Source organism: Polypterus senegalus, chromosome 2 (assembly GCF_016835505.1).
Source record: "Polypterus senegalus isolate Bchr_013 chromosome 2, ASM1683550v1, whole genome shotgun sequence".
NCBI lineage: Eukaryota > Metazoa > Chordata > Cladistia > Polypteriformes > Polypteridae > Polypterus > Polypterus senegalus.
Window position 1 is genome coordinate 283,122,870 of NC_053155.1, and position 19,598 is coordinate 283,142,467.

The 19,598-nt window shown below is 43.9% G+C and overlaps 1 protein-coding gene across 3 annotated transcripts in view; it reads right to left on the minus strand.

The window, feature by feature from the left end:
- LOC120523950 (protein sel-1 homolog 3) overlaps positions 1-19,598 on the minus strand; it is an 81,061-nt gene that overhangs the window by 37,884 nt on the left and 23,579 nt on the right. For all 3 annotated transcript variants that reach the window (XM_039745687.1, XM_039745685.1, XM_039745686.1), the window contains exons 7-12: positions 19,458-19,516; positions 16,327-16,459; positions 12,796-12,928; positions 12,523-12,666; positions 1,969-2,171; positions 428-607 (exon numbers count right to left, since the gene is read on the minus strand). In XM_039745687.1, the coding sequence (XP_039601621.1) occupies positions 428-607; positions 1,969-2,171; positions 12,523-12,666; positions 12,796-12,928; positions 16,327-16,459; positions 19,458-19,516 (852 nt within the window). The remainder of the gene's footprint in view (positions 1-427; positions 608-1,968; positions 2,172-12,522; positions 12,667-12,795; positions 12,929-16,326; positions 16,460-19,457; positions 19,517-19,598) is intronic.

Below are 19,598 nucleotides of genomic sequence, written 5' to 3' on the forward strand. Positions count from 1 at the left end.
AACTGGTGATTTGAAACTGGCTTTAGTATGGGGGTGAGTGGACCCTACAATAGACTGGTGCCCCATCCACTGCTGGTCCTTGTGCAACCTTGAACTAAATTAAGCAACTTTGAGAATGAGATATTAGAATTTGATCTTGGGACTTCGGTGCTGTGAGGCTCTATCCCTAACCAATGTGCTGTCTATTGCTTTACTGCTCACACTAATTATGATGGAAGAGATATGCAGTCTCCAATATAAAACTGTCCATCCATTGTTTTATATCCTAAATATGAGATCATTTTAATTTGCATTGAAAATTAGATGCAATAGGTTTGTTAACACAGACACTTAAATCTTTATTTTGCAGTGTAAGCTAACATGGCTGATTCTCAGTTTTATAGACATCTCATGTTCTGTCTTTTTGTCCTTAGCTGGACTTGCTCACCTGTGATGGACTTGGGTTCTGCCTGTCCAGTGATGTTTGTGCGGCTACATTGGAGTAGTAGGCATAGGCGAGTGCCTGGTCCAGAGGAACTCCAGAAACCCCCTGGTGGTGCCGATGTCCTTGGTGCAACAGAGCTAGTCGAGAGTCCATCTGAGCAGCCAAAAGAGACAGCAACGTAGCCTGGGTAATCAAAAAGGGTAACAGTGAAAAATTTGAAAAGGGTGAGAAGGGAATTAGAACACAAAATGTGAGAAACGTGGAAACTCAAAATGGTAAATGCCATAAATAAAGCCTTGTGTGTGTGTGTGTCCATTAAACAAATTCAACAACAACAACATTTATTTATATAGCACATTTTCATACAAAAAGTAGCTCAAAGTGCTTTACATAATGAAGAATAGAAAAATAAAAGACAGGGTAAGAAAATAAAATAAGTCAACATTAATTAACATAGAATAAGAGTAGGGTCCGATGGCCAGGGTGGACAAAAAAAAACAAAGAAAAACTCCAGACGGCTGCAGAAAAAAATAAAATCTGCAGGGATTCCAGACCATGAGACCGCCTAGCCCCCTCTGGGCAAATTCACACTGTCAAAGCTTTCTCCACCAGATGTTGTACAAACTCCCCATTTGTAAAAGGGAGGACCAAAGACTATGTTTTGTTCTGAAATTTAGTGGAACCTTATTTAGTGACCACAGCATCGGTTTACTGAAGAAGTATCCCATGGAGGAATTTTGGGACTTGGCACGGGTATGCAAAGTGGGTTTAGTCAGTGATATTTTGATTTGGAGCCAAGATTTTTCTACCCAGGAAATTTACTTAGTAACTGCACCTACAATTTATTCCAAAGTGGGTATTGTTAGGTACTCCTGCTAGAATGTCGTAAAAAAGCTTTGGTATATGATATGTTGTCAATGCTTAAATAGTCACAGGACAGAGAACTGTCCTGTAGAAAAGAGAGACAACCTTTCTGTCAATGAACGTTCACCTCCGCTTACAAATATGGGGAGAAGTGGAAAAATGAAGGGCAGTAGACTCAAACCGACAAAAAGAGAATGGCACCTGTGAGTGAAACCAGCAGAGATTTCATCAAGAAGCTTAAAGACTTACTGCCAAACCCTCTAACTACTGAAACAAGTAGACAGGAGTCAACACATTGGGTAAGGTGTGTCAAAGCTGTCACTTTAAGGGAGTAACCAGCTCTTTTCTTTCAAACCATTGGAAAACCAACGTTTAAAGGCTAGTCTGGGCTCAGGACAGCAAGAACTCCAGGGGGGAATTGGGATTCACTCTAACATGGTGTCAGTCTACTCTACAATGGACTGGTAGCCCCTACAAGTCTTATTCTCATATAGTGGTTCTATACAAATAATGGATGAATGGCTGTAAATATAAATATACTAGTAAAACACGCAGGACTGTGATCCTACAACAAAATACTGCAAAAGGTTCGATATAAACAACAGTAAACTCTACAAACAAATCAGTTTGCCTTTACTTTTGCAGTTATGCGCCATAAAAGTCTCAAGGAAACAAATTACCTTAAGTGGCCGCTTAGTGACCACCAGGCCTGTTTGGTAAAGAACAGATGAAAGATACAGGGCATTATGGTCACCCAGGCATCCAGCCTGTAAAAGCATGGGCATTAAGCCATTGGCCTTTGTCAAGTCTCCTTTTATCACTCGTTTAAGGTATTTTGAGTAGAGGATCTTTCCTACAATCTCAAAGTTAGCAGGAGAAGCACCTGTGTGGAAACAAAAACATGAATTAAAATAAGACCTTAAAATGAATTTGTATTATAAACGCATACATTTATTTTTATTAAAACTCTTACTAGTAAGCAGGTGGGTAGTAACGAGTTACATTTACTCCGTTACATTTACTTGAGTAACTTTTTTAAAAAATTGTACTTCTAAGAGTAGTTTTACTGCTCCATATTTTTTTACTTTTACTTGAATACATTTGTGAAGAAGAAACGCTACTCTTACACTTGGGCAACACTCGAATCTTTACTTTTTTTTATTTACGCTTTTATATACGCTATATTTTAGTTAAGCGGATCTACTGAATGACTGTTTCACCAATCAGATGTAGCAACAATAATCACAAGACTCCATTTCACTAATCACACGTAGCCATGCAGTCACATGACCACAGACAAACATCTTGCGTCTGCAGCCTGTGAGAGACTTTTTAGTCATACAGGGCTCCTGATCACTGCTAAACGGTCACAGCTTCACTGCAGGAACCTTGAGAGCCAACTCCTGCTGGAGCTTAAACATGACTTCACTGAATGAAGAACAAGCACGTTTTAACCAAACATGCACAGACACAGACAGTCAAGGTCAAGTAAGACTTCTTATACGTGCACAAGCTGCCATCTTCTAATGTTATTTTCGATCAGCTGTGCTATTTGGAGGGCAAGTGAATATGCAGTATTATACTGTCAGTGTACAGGATATCTCGTCACTGTAAGTAGTTTGCACTTTTCAAACATACGTCTTACCTACTGTAGGTATCGGCTTCAAAAGCTTTGTTGTGAAAAACTGAGATTTGGAACTTTGTGTTATTTGTGCATCTTTATTTTGTAAAGATGTCATTTATTTTTACTCATTTTTTATTTTGTTATTTGGAAATAGCAGAATTTGCACATTATTTTATATTTTTGTCTGTCTTATTACATTTCTAAAAAAATAAATCATTTATTGTGATCAAACAGTTACTGAGTACTTGTGTAGTCTTTTCACCAAATACTTTTTTACTCTTACTTGAGTAAAATTTTTGGCTGCTCTACCCTCCTCTGCTAGTAAGTAAAGCATAATTTATTTATATTTTTATATATATGTCAATATATATATATATATATATATTGTAAGATATGGCCGCCATGTACCCCGCCAATACCCCAAGCGCCAGGTGGAGCCCTCCTTGCAGCATGGAGGTCCCAGAAGACCAGCAGGGCATTATGGACCATGTAGTTTTATGCACCTCCTGCTGGATGCCATGGGGCCACGAGAGGGAGCTGCAGGGAGGACCAAGAGTTCTTCATGCCTATGACCCGGAAGTTCGTCACAGGAAGAGCGACGGGCTTCCGGGTGAGAAAAACATTATTTACCCTGACCCGAAGGAATAAGGACTTGTGGACTGTTGGGAAGGAACACCTCGGTCAGGGAATATAAAAGGACTGTGGGAGCTCCCAGACGATGAGCTGAGTTGGGAGGCAGGGTGGCTAAGCGTCTGGGAGTGGAGGATTGTTTATTATTGTGGTTTATTGTTATTGTGAATTGTGGAGAGGAGCGTGCTTTGTGCACTTATTATTATAATAAATATCATCTTTGGACTTTTACCTGGTGTCTGACGATATAGTCTGAGGGTACAAGGTGCGAGAAGCATCATATTCTGTTACATCTGGCGAAGTCGGCAGGATGCTCCGCCTGTTTCAAGGCGGAGACCTAATCAACAAAATATTGTTGTGGACGGCCCGTGCAGCAGGGGACCCCACCCGTACGCTGGTGCTGCGTGCACACAGCCCCGCTGGTAAGGAACCCCACGGACCGCCAGGGGTCCGCAGGAGGGCCGTTATTCCCTGATGCGGGAGGGCGGCATGCCTACAATGAGTGCAGCGGTCTCCAACGAGCGCGCCGTTGCTGGAGGCGCCCGGGACGGCATGGCGTCAAGAAAGGCCACGCCGAGGAGGTGTCCTCGGTTTGACGAGTCCGGGGAGGTGAGTTCCCTGCCTAGCGGCAGCCGCCCCATGGGGGCCGGGGGGGGTTTTCTTTGTTGCAGACAGGGGCTTCCCGGATCCACGCCAGTGGCAGGCGATGCCGGTCTGCGGGCTCCGCAGCACAGCGGCAGCCGCGAGGGCTGCGGAGGAGGAGACGCTGCAGCTCAAAAGGTGCCGGCAACAACAAGGCTGCCGGCAAGCACGCCGCCGCAGAAGGGGAGCCAAGATGGCCGCGGACCAGAAGTCCCTCCCCCTGACAGGCACGCGATTGGGCGGTGTGTCTTGTGTACCCGCCGATGACTGCAGAGAGGCGGACCAACGAATGTCCATCACGGGCAGGGGAAGACCCGATTGGGCGGAGGAAAGGCCCACAGGAAGTGGCGGCGCCGGAGGCTGACAGACAGGTAGGCTCCGCGTCGGTTAACTTCCTGTCTTTGCCGGCTGCTTTGGCGGAGCTGGGGTTGTCCCTTCAGCCCACAGAGCAGCGTGTGTTACAGATGCTATGTGCCCTCCGGGCTGAGGTGCTGGAACTGGAGAGGAAGGCGCTCGCGGCGCTGAGAACGTTTCAATCAACAACGGGACGGCGCGACGCTGGAATCTCCAGCCGGAGAGGTACAGCGGAGACGGTGAGTACAGCCGACTCCGTACAGCATGCAGGAGGGTCTGTTGAAAAAGGCTGTGATGTTAACGATCAGTTCCGAGTAAGCAGCCCTCCGACAGGAGGTGCGGCGCCGCTGCTGTATGCGCGGCGAGGGGGGAGTCCGAGAGGACGCTGAATGGACACGGGCTGCTAAGTGCCCCGGGTCCTAGCGCCCTCCGCCCGAGTCGACTGCGGTCTTGCGCCGCACTATAGGGACGCAGACGGGACAGAGGCGCTTTTATTCCATAAGGAGTCTCAAACCGTCATGGCGTCCCAGAGTGAAGGGAGGAATAAGAGGCTGGGTGCCGATTCCTCCGATATGTTACGGACGCAGACGGGAAAGGGGCTCGTGTTGATTAATACGGAGCCCCATATCGTCAAGGCGTCCGAAAGTAAAGGGAGGATTAAGAGGCTGGGTGCCGATTCCTCCAATAAGGTGAGACGCTTGCTGGGTGCAGCGGCGGCTGGCTGCCCTCTGGGAGAGCAGAGGGAATCCCTGAGGCCGGCGGAGAGAGAGCGGGCGGTGCCGACGATTCCATCATCGAGAGGGACACGGAAGCGCGGAGAGGGTGCCGATCAGGCAAGTGCCGGGTGCCGTTGGAGGAACGCTGCCCGTGCGGGCACGAGCTGGGTGCTTTGGCAGCGGTTCTGCCCCTGTGTTCTCTTTGTAGGGACGGACCCCGGGCGAGTTGAAGGAGCCCTTGGCGGAACAGCCCTCTGATGTCGGGCCGTCTGCAGAAGGATCTTTCTGTCGGTGCGCAGGTGCGCCCACAGCTGGAGGAGCCAACGGGGGAACGAGTGGCTCAGAACAAAGGGGCGTGGAGGTCCCGGAGGGGGTGCCTACCGAGGAGGCCCGGGGTGCCGGTAAAAGGGGGGAGCACAACCTGTGCGAGGCACAGGGATGCACCATGGGTTGGTGCGCAGATTGTGTCTCCGCCCTGTCCCTGCTAGGAGTGCGGGCCGGACCCGGCTATCCTCGAGTGGGACCCGCTTGGGCTCTGCTGCCCTCGCGGTCGCTCTTACCCACGAGTGGTCTTCGCTGGCTGTGGGGCACTGTCAGGGATGCCAGGGGCTATGACCCGCCGGGGCGCCAGGAGGGACCGGAAGAGGGTCAGAGCCCGCCTGGACCACGGGGGTTCGCCTTCCGGGTTGCTTTGGGAGCCACGGGTCAAGGGCTTGGAAGCTCTTCCCTGTAGGGGCCCGTGGCCACCGCCAGGAGGCGCCCCAATGCCTTGGGGATTTGTTTCCCCAGCACTCCTGCCACACCAGGAAGTGCTGGGGAAGACTTTGACGGTGCCCGGGAGCAGCGGGAGGACAGCCGACACTTCCGCCACGCTGGGCGTGGCCAGAAGATTGCCGGAACACCTGGGGCTCATCCGGGTCCTCCATAAAGGGCCGCCTCCGTCATTCAGGGCTGGAGTCGGGTGGAGGTAGGACAAGCATTGGAGGAGTGTGGAGGCGTCCAAGAAAGGCATTGTGGCCAGGACTTTTGAGTGTTTGGGGTTTTGTGCACGTGACTGGGTCTTTGTGACCAATGGACTGGGGTCTTGGTGACCATAATAATTGTAAATATTTTGTAAATAAACGTGTGGTGGTGTGATAACAACATGTCCGCCTGTCTGTGCCCGGTGCCGTTCACAATATATACAGTGGGATGCAAAAGTTTGGGCAACCTTGTTAATAGTCATTATTTTCCTGTATAAATCGTTGGTTGTTACGATAAAAATGTCAGTTAAATATATCATATAGGAGACACACACAGTGATATTTGAGAAGTGAAATGAAGTTTATTGGATTTACAGAAAGTGTGCAATAATTGTTCAAACAAAATCAGGCAGGTGCATAAATTTGGGCACCGTTGTCATTTTATTGATTCCAAAACTTTTAGAACTAATTATTGGAACTCAAATTGGCTTGGTAAGCTCAGTGACCCCTGACCTACATACACAGGTGAATCCTATAATGAGAAAGAGTATTTAAGGGGTCAATTGTAAGTTTCCCTCCTCCTTTAATTTTCTCTGAAGAGTAGCAACATGGGGTCACAAAACAACTCTCAAATGACCTGAAGACAAAGATTGTTCACCATCATGGTTTAGGGAAGGATACAGAAAGCTGTCCCAGAGATTTAAGCTGTCTGTTTCCACAGTTAGGAACATATTGAGGAAATGGAAGACCACAGGCTCAGTTCAAGTTAAGGCTCAAGTGGCAGACCAAGAAAGATTTCGGATAGACAGAAGCGGCGAATGGTGAGAACAGTCAGAGTCAACCCACAGACCAGCACCAAAGACCTACAACATCATCTTGCAGCAGATGGAGTCACTGTGCATCGTTCAACCATTCGCACTTTACACAAGGAGATGCTGTATGCGAGAGTGATGCAGAGGAAGCCTTTTCTCCCCCACAGCACAAACAGAGCCGCTTGAGGTATGCTCAAGCACATTTGGACAAGCCAGCTTCATTTTGGAATAAGGTGCTGTGGACTGATGAAACTAAAATTGAGTTATTTGGGCATAACAAGGGCGTTATGCATGGAGGAAAAAGAACACAGCATTCCAAGAAAAACACCTGCTACCTACAATAAAATATGGTGGTGGTTCCATCATGCTGTGGGGCTGTGTGGCTAGTGCAGGGACTGGGAATCTTGTCAAAGTTGAGGGACGCATGGATTCCACTCAGTATCAGCAGATTCTGGAGACCAATGTCCAGGAATCAGTGACAAAGCTGAAGCTGCGCGGGCTGGATCTTTCAACAAGACAACGACCCAAACACTGCTCAAAATCCACTAAGGCATTCATGCAGAGGAACAAGTACAACGTTCTGGAATGGCCATCTCAGTCCCCAGACCTGAATATAATTGAAAAACTGTGGTGTGAGTTAAAGAGAGCTGTCCATGCTCGGAAGCCATCAAACCTGAATGAACTAGAGATGTTTTGTAAAGAGGAATGGTCCAAAATACCTTCAACCACAATCCAGACTCTCATTGGAACCTACAGGAAGCGTTTGGAGGCTGTAATTTCTGCAAAAGGCGGATCTACTAAATATTGATTTCATTTCTTTTTTGTGGTGCCCAAACTTATGCACCTGCCTGATTTTGTTTGAACAATTATTACACAATTTTTTGTAAATCCAATAAACTTCATTTCACTTCTCAAATATCACTGTGTGTGTCTCCTATATGATATATTTAACTGACATTTTTTATCGTAACAACCAACGATTTATACAGGAAAATAATGACTATTAACAAGGTTGCCCAAACTTTTGCATCCCACTGTATATAGTCAAACAGGTCTGATTGGGAAACAGCTTGAGGGCTCAGCTAGTTGTAATTCCACTCTGAGCAGAGGGTTGGCACTGTTGCTCCTTCTCTTGTTTCTACAGACCAGACCACCGCCAGTCCCTGTGACTCCATTTCTAGGCTGTCGCTCCTTATTTATAGTCTGGCATCCTCTTAAGGGGCAGCGCTACCTTCTTCCAGTCAGTGTCTTGACTACCATCTGAAAAGACCTGCAATACCTTTTGCCTTTTTTCTATTTTTCTTTTGGACACCAAATATAAGGGGTTTGCCTCCAAGGTGAGACTCTTTCTGGGAGTGTCCTGCTTTTATAACCTGTCAACCAGAAGGGGCAGAGTCTGCTACCCTCAATGGCTCTCTTCTTGGAGCTGTGGGTAAAACAAGAGACAGAAGAGATAGCAATCACACCCATGCTGTCCTGGGGTGGTATTGCTTACCCCTGACAAGCCCAGAAGTTGACCCTATATATGAAGAAAAAAAAATTCCACAGGAGCTTACAATGACAGTCAATGTTGTAAGTTGGAAGTAAAATGTTGGAAGTCCATCCATCTATCTCCCAAGCCCACTTTATCCTGAGCAGGGTCACAGGAAAGTTGGAGCCTATCGCAGCAAGCACAGGGCACAAGGCAGGAACAATCCCTGGATAGGGTGCCATATGCACACACTAGGGACAAAGTTCTGTCTGCCTATTTAGTTTTTATAACAAATTCTGTCCACTATCCCTCTTGAAAAATTCAAGAACAATCAAAAAACTATTTGGTCCTGACTGCTTTCATCCCTTCCTCCAGTTTAATTTTGCAAAGAAGAAAAAAAAAACACATCAAGAACTCCCTGAATGATAATGATGGGTAAATCTTCCTCATCAGTAACATAAAAGGCAACCTCATGTGTCAAAGTGGGCTTGCTGCCATTTATCCAGCAGTCAGTCCACATTTTGATTTCCCACATGTGCACAACCAACCTCCTGAGCCCCTCTGTCTCTCTGATGTTGTTTCTCTCTTTTGTTTTTTGATTTTAATCTGTTGAAGCTCCTCGGTGAAATATTCTAGCCCATACATATAAGGTTCGGAAACAAAAACTATTTATTCAACTTATTATTAAAATTTGAGCTTCTTTGTCTAAATCATTCAAATCTTTAAAATTAACATTTTACCAGAAGGAAAAAAAAATCTAGAATGTTCCAATCACAATGAACCTACGTCTGTATCCGCAGCAAGTACCAACTCTCTGGGGTGAAAGGTGTATGTACAGTATGTACAGTTTATGGGAAAGTAGTGAAGTGAATTAGGCAGCTGGGTTTCTGTAAAAATGGCACAATCTCTCTATTATAAAAAAAAAATAATCTTGGGAAGAGAGACAAGACGTGATTTCATTAGAGAGATGTCCTGCAAGACGAGACTTTGTGCCAAGAGATTTAACCACTCCTGGGGCCGGAAATAAAAGACAAAGAGTAGATGACCAAGTAGAACGTCGTAAAGAATTCAAAAACGTTGCCGCAGTACACACGCAGAGCAGGTTAGAGATAATGGAAGTACGAAAATTCAAAAGTCTCAAAAAAATGATAGTAAAGATCGCAATATTGGAAATAAACGGAAATTATTACTCGGTGAATAACAGAACATTGAAAAGAGATCAAATATTTTGTTTGGATTTAAACTTTAAGTCGGAGACTTGTAGATCATCTAAGTAATGTTGCAATCAGGGAAAAATAGTGGTTCTTCCCAATGAAGAGACGTATCCGTGAGAATTAAAAGATTTGTTGTTTGGTGAAAGTGAAATCCTGTGAGAGAAAACTTCAAGCCCCGCAAGGCAAGAGCTTATGAAAGAGATTTGGAAAAGTCCTGCCCACATAACCACGCACACGGTTCAATCATTTCTCATTTGTGTGAATGCTATCGTCAGACACATTTCTTGTAGAGAGTAAGAAATGATATTCATTCACAGGCAGTTATACGTTGTGTTGTCACAACATAATTCCAAACACGGAATCAAAATTCAATACGGTGGTATGACAGAAGTATGTAGATATTGTCTGGCTTTAAACTTTAAGTCGGAGACTTGTAGATCGTCTAATTCGTGTTTCCATCAGGGAAAAGTAATGTATCTTCCCAACGAAGAGGCCTATCCGTGAGAATTAAAGGCTTTGTTGTTTGGTGAAAGTGAAATCCACATACGTGAGTGGCAGAGACGCGAAGTTGCTGGCGCGTAGTGAAGCCGGGGGGGTTGGCAAGCAAAGCGAGCAGGGGGTGAAGCCCCCTAGTTTTACAAAAATAAAATCAATTATTGACAAAACAACATGGATACACGCTTCTCAGATATGTATGCACACTTAGTAATCAGGAACCTTTTCCACTTCACAATAATGTGCTCTGTAAGACTTCCATTTATCATTTCTCCTGGTGACTAATTTTCTGCCACATGGTGAAGTAGGCAGAATTTATAAATAATGATTCATTTAACAAAGCAAGCTTCCTGGCCAAATTAATCATGACACAATGGTAAAAAATATCTGCCTTATTCTGTAATACGATTATAAATGTTGCAGTAGTTCACATAAGCTTCAAGTCCCAGCCCAGTCTCCATTTGTGTGTTAGGTGGAGTACTGACAAGTTACAGGCTGTGCACACATCGTTCATAAGCAGTGCTGAAGTGGACAGGGTTTGTGTACGTGTACATGTGCGACTGTGTGTGTTAGTTTAGGGTGCAAGAGTAGGTCAACCCATAATGAATTTGGGAAGCAGCACTAGGTTAGGATAGCACACCTAGGCACCCCTGCAAGAGAACCACCTCTTTCAACCTTCACAAACATATGCAGTTTTTAATATCTGAAAAAAATTTGCAATTAACTTGCTTAGAGATCTTTATATAGGCAATGTCTTTGCATCCTATGAACAATTATATTTCAAATTTAACATTCCAGCTACACATTTCTTTCACTATCTTCAAATCAGGAACTTTGTTAAACAGAACCTTCCAGATTTTCCTCATCTTGCACCCTCATCCATGCTGGAAAAAATATTGCTCAATCTCAAGGACTTAGACTCCATCTCTACAATATATAAAATCATTTTACAATCCCTCCCTTTCAAAGATCCAAGAGGAGACTGGGAAAAAGATCTCTCAATTAAAATATCAGAAAAGGAGTGGAAAGTAGCAATGCAGAGAATTCACTCGAGCTCCATATGCGCAAAGCATACAATTATACAACTCAAAATTATGTATCGAGCACATCTGTCTCGACTAAAACTCTCCAAAATGTTTCCAGGACATGATCCAACGTTGCAACCAAGTCCCAGCCTCACTGGGTCACATGTTCTGGGCCTGCTCCAAATTAACATTATTCTGGACAAAAATTTTTAATTACCTCTCAGACAGCCTTGGACTCACAATCCCTCCTAACCCATTAACAGCTGTGTTTGGGGTTCTTCCAGAGGGGCTTAAAGTGGAGAAGGACAAACAAATTGTGATTGCATTCACTACACTGTTGGCACGCAGACTTATTCTGATAAACTGAAGGAACCCAAACTCTCCTCTTTTAAGTCAGTGGGAAACTGATGTGTTATACTGTTTGAAATTGGAAAAAATCAAATACTCAGTTAGAGGATCCGTACAGACTTTTTTCAAAACATGGCAGGATCTAATCAGTAATATTTTAAAATAAGTTTATAAAGCACAGAGAATTTATTAATTTAGGTATGTTTACAAGCCTTAAATTTTACACCGTTTGGCTTGCTCTCTCTCTCAGGGGTGGGGATCGCTCTGTTCTTTAACTCAATTTTTCTTTTTGTAAAAACTTGATTGCTTTGTATGGATTGTAATAAAATTAATGAAAAAAAAAAGGATAGCACACCCAGGAATGTCTAACTACTGTACATATACAGTAAAAGTCAGCCATCTTCCTACAGAGTGGCAGGTGCAAGCAGGTTAAAGCCTGGGAAGTTTTTTTCTCCTGCCTGATGTGGTACTCAATGTCTTGTTGCCTGAGATCATAGATATTAACTGTAGTGTAACATACTGTAAGATGGCTATATAATATGATATTTGGAGGCATTTTAGTCAGATCTACATAATAAAGAGTATAAAGGGGAATAAGGTCACCCTAGGACCCTACCATGGCAAAACATATGTTACAGTCAGAGAGACATACAAGGTAAAATAATAAAAAGTGAAAAATGAAAAGATAGATAAAAAACATTCATTTTTGTCTTAATCGACTCATAAAACCACATATTGGAGCAGTTCATCTTTGAATCTTTGCCTGACTTCTTGATCTCTCATCAATTCCAAATATCTCCTTCTCTCCTGCCTGAACATAAATAGGTGGCGTGCAGAATCCATGACTTCAATGTACAGGGGATGCTGATATTCATTTAGGTTCGCCCCTCAAAAGAACAGAAGGACCGAGAAAAAAACAAAAAACAAAAAAACGATATTACCATTTCTGGCAATCAGCTTCTGGAATATTCTAGCAGCAGTGCCTCTTCGGGAATGAACAGGTGCCTCCCATGGCTGACACAAAGGCTGCAATGAGGGTGAGACCCTTCTAGAAAGCCAGCTACTGTACACATCAGAGCAGCTATCTGAAATCAAAAACAATTTTCAATTTCATTTTCAACAATCACCATCTACTCAAGGGCGTTTGTGTGAATCTGAATAGATGGCCATTGGTAACTCAAGTGAATGTTTAGGTCAGGTGTGCCACCTCGTACCAGCTTGAGCTTTATTCTTCAGCTTCTTTGCAATTCTTTCCATCACTGTAGATAGCTGGTTTCTGAATCCATGGCAGGAGGAAAACCAGGCAGTAAAATTCAAATCCTGGATGGTTTGGGGCAAAGTGGAATTCTGGAGAGAAAAGAACAAAGTTTCAAGAAATATTATATGGGACAACATAAAATAACATTCTCAGATTCACTTAATAAAATTCATGGTCATATGGTGACAAAGTCTATTTAAGTAGCAAATGGCAGAAACCAGCATTGGGCATGGTGCCAGTCCTTTGAAGGGTCTACTCATGGACACATCCGCACTTGGGTCAGTTTAGAAGTCACCAATTAACCAAACCTAAACATCTTTTGGGGATGGGGACGAAGACCAGAGCACCTGGTGGAAAACCTACGTAGATGGGAGATGTGCAAACTCCAAACTGAAAAGAACCAGGCACAGGATTCAAACCTGTACACCGTCATGTTACTATGAAATGTTTGTTACGTTTAGAATTTTTTTATACAAAACCAAGAAGTAAAGTCTACATACTGTAACTGGTGCTTACTGCTGCTTTGAATATGCTGGTAAATCCTGCACAATGTCCACTTGATACAATTTGTGGCTTGGCTTTCATTCACTCAGTCGTCAGAGAAGAGATTTGACAAGCAGATGTGGATAAGAATAATTTCATATTTCATGTCTTAGCATATTGTCATACCAATTTTTCCTACCCATAGCGTTGCATAATAAAACAGCACTGTGGCAAAGTAGTTAGCAGTGCTGAGTAGTTAGCAGTGCTGCCTTATAGCACTAGAGACATGGAGTCTGCATATTCAGTCATATTCTGTTATGTTGACCGAATTTGAGTGAGTGTGAAAAGGTTGGTGAGTGTGCCTGAGTGGACACTGTAAAGAACTGCTGACCTTCAGACTGATGCTCTTTGGCCTTAATATAGTATACAGCCATTTGAAATTATGAAGTGGACTCCAGTTCAACTGTTTTTTTTATATCTGGACATAACTAGCTGTACATTTTGTTTGTTTTTTTTTTTTTGGTGATCAAATACTATAATCTTAACACCAGCAAGACCAAGGAGCTGGTGGTGGATTTTAGGAGGCCCAGGCCCCTCATGGACCCTGTGATCATCAGAGGTGACTGTGTGCAGAGAGTGCAGGCCTATAAATACCTGGGAGTTCAGCTGGATGATAAATTGGACTGGACTGACAATACTGATGCTCTATGTAAGAAAGGTCAGAGCAGACTATACTTTCTGAGAAGGTTGGCATCCTTCAACATCTGCAGTAAGATGCTGCAGATGTTCTACCAGACGGTTGTGGCGAGTGCCCTCTTCTACGCAGTGGTGTGCTGGGGTGGCAGCATAAAGAAGAGGGACGTCTCACGCCTGGAAAAACTTGTTAAGAAGGCAGGCTCTATTGTTGGAGTTGGACAGTTTAACATCTGTGGCAGAGCGACAGGCACTAAGCAAACTCCTGTCAGTCATGAAGAATCAACTACATCCACTGAACAGGATCATCTCCAGACAGAGGAGCAGCTTCAGCGACACACTTTTGTCACCGTCCTGCTCCACTGACAGACTGAGGAGACCCCACACTATGCGACTTTTCAATTCCACCCAGGGGAGTAAATGCTAACATTAATTTTATTTAAATTTTTTTCATTTTTATTACTATTTAATTTAATATTGTTTCTTTGTATCAGTATACTGCTGCTGGATTATGTGAATTTCCCCTTGGGATTAATAAAGTATCTATCTCTCTATCTATCTATTAGAATCAAGAGGATTCCAGAACTCCCAAAAGGCTAAAAAGAAAATTTGAAAAGATTAATAGATGTTAATGTCAATTTTCACAAGTTTATAGGGATAGTCTAACCTGTCCAGCTGATAGATCTCAGGGGGAAAGGCCTTAAGGATGAAATCTTAGGTCAAGCCGAACTGTAATGCACTGTGCCCTCAGTCACGTGGAAGGCAAAGCAGGACTTTTTTGTTCAGTTAGAAGTACAGCTTTTGAATTCCAAGGGAAAATATCCCTGAACTTGAATGATAGTGATGTCTGTGTGTTTTAAGAAGCTGTAAAAATATTGGCATGCTGTGTTAACAAAGATGGAAACAACTTAGCCAGGCGTTTCCTGCATGTGCAAGAAGAGAAGAGGAGAGATGCTGCCTTTTATGACACATTTTTCTGTTCTCCCTCTCAGCTGCTGCTTGAAAATGGACTCATGTAGTACAGTTGCTGCTTTCCTGAAACATTTCTAAAGAGCTCAGCTGGGTTGTAACAATGGACATTTGCAAGAAGCCTTTCTCTCTTTCTCTGCTTTATAAAAACTGAAACAGACACTTAAACAGAGCCCTGTCTTCACTACTGGAACTTGAAAAAGAGCTCTGACTTGAGGGAGAAATCTTTTTCTTTTCATACAATTTGCAGCTAAAGTGCAGAAGCCATCTGGGAATTGTCATTTGAGACAGAATAAAGACTGCACGAATACTCCCAGGTCATATGATTCTTGGTATTGCTTTTTGCTGATTTGTTTTATGTAAATACACATAATTAGTAAGTGAAATGTAAAAATGTATTACTAGAAACAAGTAGCTAAGTCTGTCCAAACTGTTAGAGTCTGAGCCTTGTTAGGTAGGCTTATTTTTGGTTAAAAAAATGTCAAAGTAAATTTTTTTTTTTTTTTGTCATTTCAGCTTAGATTTATCACATTTTATGCCAGGGTAGGACTAGATGACTGTAAACCTATAGAACTTTATTTATTTATTTTATCACAGGGCTGCCCTTTGTCACCGATTCTGTTCATAACTTTTATGGACAGAATTTCTAGGCGCATCCAGGGTGTTGAGGGGGTCTGATTTGGTGGACTCAGGATTGGGTCACTGCTTTTTGCAGATGATGTTGTCGTGTTTGCTTCATCAGGCCGTGATCTTCAGCTCTCTCTGGATTGGTTCGCAGCTGAGTGTGAAGCGGCTGGGATGAGAATCAGCACCTCCAAATCCGAGACCATGGTCCTCAGCCGGGTGGAGTGCCCTCTCAGGGTTAGGAGTGAGATCCTGCCCCAAATGGAGGAGTTCATGTATCTCGGGGTCTCCTGGCTGGCCTGGGAACGCCTTGGGATTCCCCCGGAAGAGCTAGAAGAAGTGGCTGGGGAGAGGGAAGTCTGGGCATCTCTGCTCAAGCTGCTGCCCCCATGACCCGACCTCGGGTAAGTGGAAGAGGATGGATGGATGGACATCTGTAAATAATACTATTACTAGTTATAGTACTTAAATATTTTGTTATGGAAAGCTTTAATGATTATTTTTTAGTTGATTTTAGGATTTTTGACACAAAAACATATATTTGTAGGGAAAATTCCTCAGAGACATGCTGAAATCAAGTAGACTCCACGCAGACAGTTGCTGTCATGGTATTTGACCCATAAATTCGTAACTGTGAGATCACAGAACCACCATTAAGACCCTATTTACAGATGGTTAACCGTACAGAATGCCACTCTGTAGATGTAAAAAATCTCACCTGTGCGACGTGAGAAATTCTGTTCCTGAAGTACACCGTGGGGCCATAAAAACCTTCGATTCCTTGGACAAACTTCCCTCCTCCAAGTACAAAGTATCCATGCGTGTCATCCATGAAGATCATGTGGTGGAACCTGTTGAACAGACAGCACTACTGAAACAGGCAGCTGTGGGAAGATAAAAGCTGAGAAGAATAAACCCTTCAGACTCCTTGTTTACAAGCAATCTGACATCTGTAAATAACTAGCAATTCTGATCATTTCTGAAGCTGTAAAGTGGCTCTAAATAAGAACTGCAGGCTTCAGCGAGTGTTCAAAACTTAAAAATACTACCTGCTCGCTTCACTCGCCCGCCCTCGGGTTTGGTTTACCAGACATACAAAAAGCCTGTACAGGAACTGTGCTTTTGCCACTTCACGTCTCTGCTGCTCACTTTGTGAAGGGTGTGGGTGTGTGTGTGTGGGGGGATTGGTGAACGCACGCTAAGGAGAAGCGGTCAGATCATCTGCTGGCTTGCTGCTGCTGGCGAGCTGTGTGTTCTGCTTGTCGCTTGTAGTTGTTTTAAGAGCTGGGAGCACACGAAGCGTGTCCGCCAACAGCAATCCAACAACTGCTAGGTTAGATGTCCGTGAACTTGTTTTAAATGTCTCACTGCCTTGTCTCGTGTGACGTTAAAGTCTTTTTTGCGGAACGTTAAATTGTCTTCCGAGAAGATCACGTCTCATTTCCGTAGTCTCCCTCCCAAGATTTTTTTTTAACTCTTTCAGGGCTGAGGCAGAGGAAGGTAATCTGCCATAAACTACGACAAAACACACCATTATGTTTAAGTTAAACTCTCTTTGCTAGAAGGAAAGTTAGCTTCATCGATTTAACCTCGATTCCCTGTGCATGCATGAGTAGCGAAGAGCAAACCACCTCTAAAATGGCATTGACTTCTAACGAGAGACCAAAGCAAATGCACAAAGCAAAATAGTCCGTGGATGACGTTTTGCATATTATCACCAAATTGGACTCTGACTTGCCAGACTCCAGTTTTGATGCAAGTGATCTGAAGATGAAGATTGAAAACAAAAGTGAGGTAGTGGCCTCAGCTGATCGGTCCCCAGCTGATCGTGGTGCTGAACACGCTTATATAGCTGATGTGCCAATGGCAGCGTTCACCTGGGAGGACCGCCACTTATGGTGGCAAGAGGTACAAAACAGACTGCATAGCACTGCCATATGAAGACTGACCAGGCACCGGCCCGCCACACTTTCCTGCCGGCCATCATGCTGCCCCTACATAACCAGCTGAGACGCTGTACAGGAGCCGACAGCAGCCACAGCAACAGACGTTTTACGTTGATTTACATGCGAATACTTTGCTTTGTGTGCTTTTCAGAAAATGCAGTTGCCTGCAAAAAATATTTAGCCCTCAAAGAGTTAATAGAGAGATGAACACTGATATCAAACTATTGCTAGCCTGCACAGCCCATGCCTGTCTTCAAAGTCAAACTGTGGCCTTAACTTAGAGCATTTGTCAAAAGGATAGAAGCTGCCCTGTTTATTTATATGTGTGGAAGAGGCACATGACAGAGAGGCATGAGATTTGGTGATGTTAGCTTTGAAAAACTTATGTGTGGACAGATATCTGCGGTGATGTCATTATAAGAGGATGGATGCTGCTCAGAACAGTAGAGGGGAAAGTGAAAGTTTCAAGATAAAGGTGGAGCTGCACCAGAGATCCATCCTAAGGCCATTAGTTGTCATGACAGATGGAGGTTTTGACCAAAGAAGTGTGTGAAGGATTATGATTTCATCAAACTGGTGGTAATGAGCAGGGCCCAGCACAAGTAACTAGTCAGTGATCTGTAGAAACAAACACAGCAGGAAAGAGCATGCAAGGTTGTAAGCAGGAAGAATGAAGGGGGTCTATAGCATAATTAAGAATATATGATCATTTGACCAAGTCCACGGGAAATGACAGTAAAACATTTATTGAAGGAGATAATAGTGACAAGGAAATTGCTGAATTGGGTCATTTTCCCTTACAAAGTTGTGCATTTACTCTTCTCATCAGATGCAGGTGTGCCAGAGTCTGCCATTTCTTTGTCTTATAGAAATGTGCATCATCTGAAATCCATAAATCCACCCATTTTCTAAAACCACTTATCCTCAGCAAGGTCTCATAGAAGCTGTAGCTCCTTTCCAGAAAACATCAGATGCAAAGCCGGAATAATCCCTGGATGGGGTGCCAGTGGATCATAGGGTGAACAAACACCCACATGGGCCGATTTAGCACTGACAATCCAATTAACCTGCATAACTTTGGGCTGTGGGAGGAAACCCAGTTGGACTTGTGGAGAACATGCAAACTCCATTCTGGGAGGACCTGGGATTTGAACCCCGGAGTCCTTGTTGTGAGGAGACCATATAACATAAAATGGGGGCATCATTCATACAGGCACTAAGCAGCTACTTTTGGACACTGTCTCCCTGAAAACGCTAGATGGCAGCTCCCCTGGAGTGTAGTGCTGCTCTGGATTCCTGCAGGGTATCCTGGGACTTGGAGTTTGGTTTCTTAGCCCTTTTGGGTGCCGTGGGTGATGCCAGGAGGAGCTGTAAGAGGATTGAAAGAGCCATGCCTCTTCCATAGCCCGGACTTACTCCCAAGTCGCAAGGACGGAAACTCCAAAATACTTCATTAGACCCGGAAGTAATAGCAAGTCACGTGGTCGGAAGGACAGAAACACTTTTGGGTCAAGGACTATATAAAGGACTGCTGTGATCCTAGCAAGGGACAAAGAGTCAGGAGGAGGTGGACAATGCTTGCTGGGAGGTGTGAAGGAGAGATTTGTATTGTGTTTGTGCTTGACTTATTATTATTTACCTGTACTATTGTGGCTGTGGTGCTTTAAGAAGAAAAGGATATTAAAATACTTCTTGGGACTTTTACTTGGTGTCCAGAGTGTCTGTCTGTTGGGCTTAACATGGCAACAGCGACCTCTAGCGTCCACAGTATGATGCCGTCAGTAACTGAACTTTCTGGTACATTGGGAAGAGCAGATGAACGTAAAATGTGGTCTTATGTGTGCATATATTGAAGATGCTCTTAGAAAATATTACACACGAGGTGCTTCACTTCAGTACTTACACATGAACCATTCTATGTATCACTGTGTGCTCCAAGTTACATTTCATAGTAAGGTTCACCTGAAGGAGACAAAATGAAAAATGAAACAGTAATCCAAATCATCACTGGGAAGAGTCATCAGCTTTCACTCTGAAAAACACG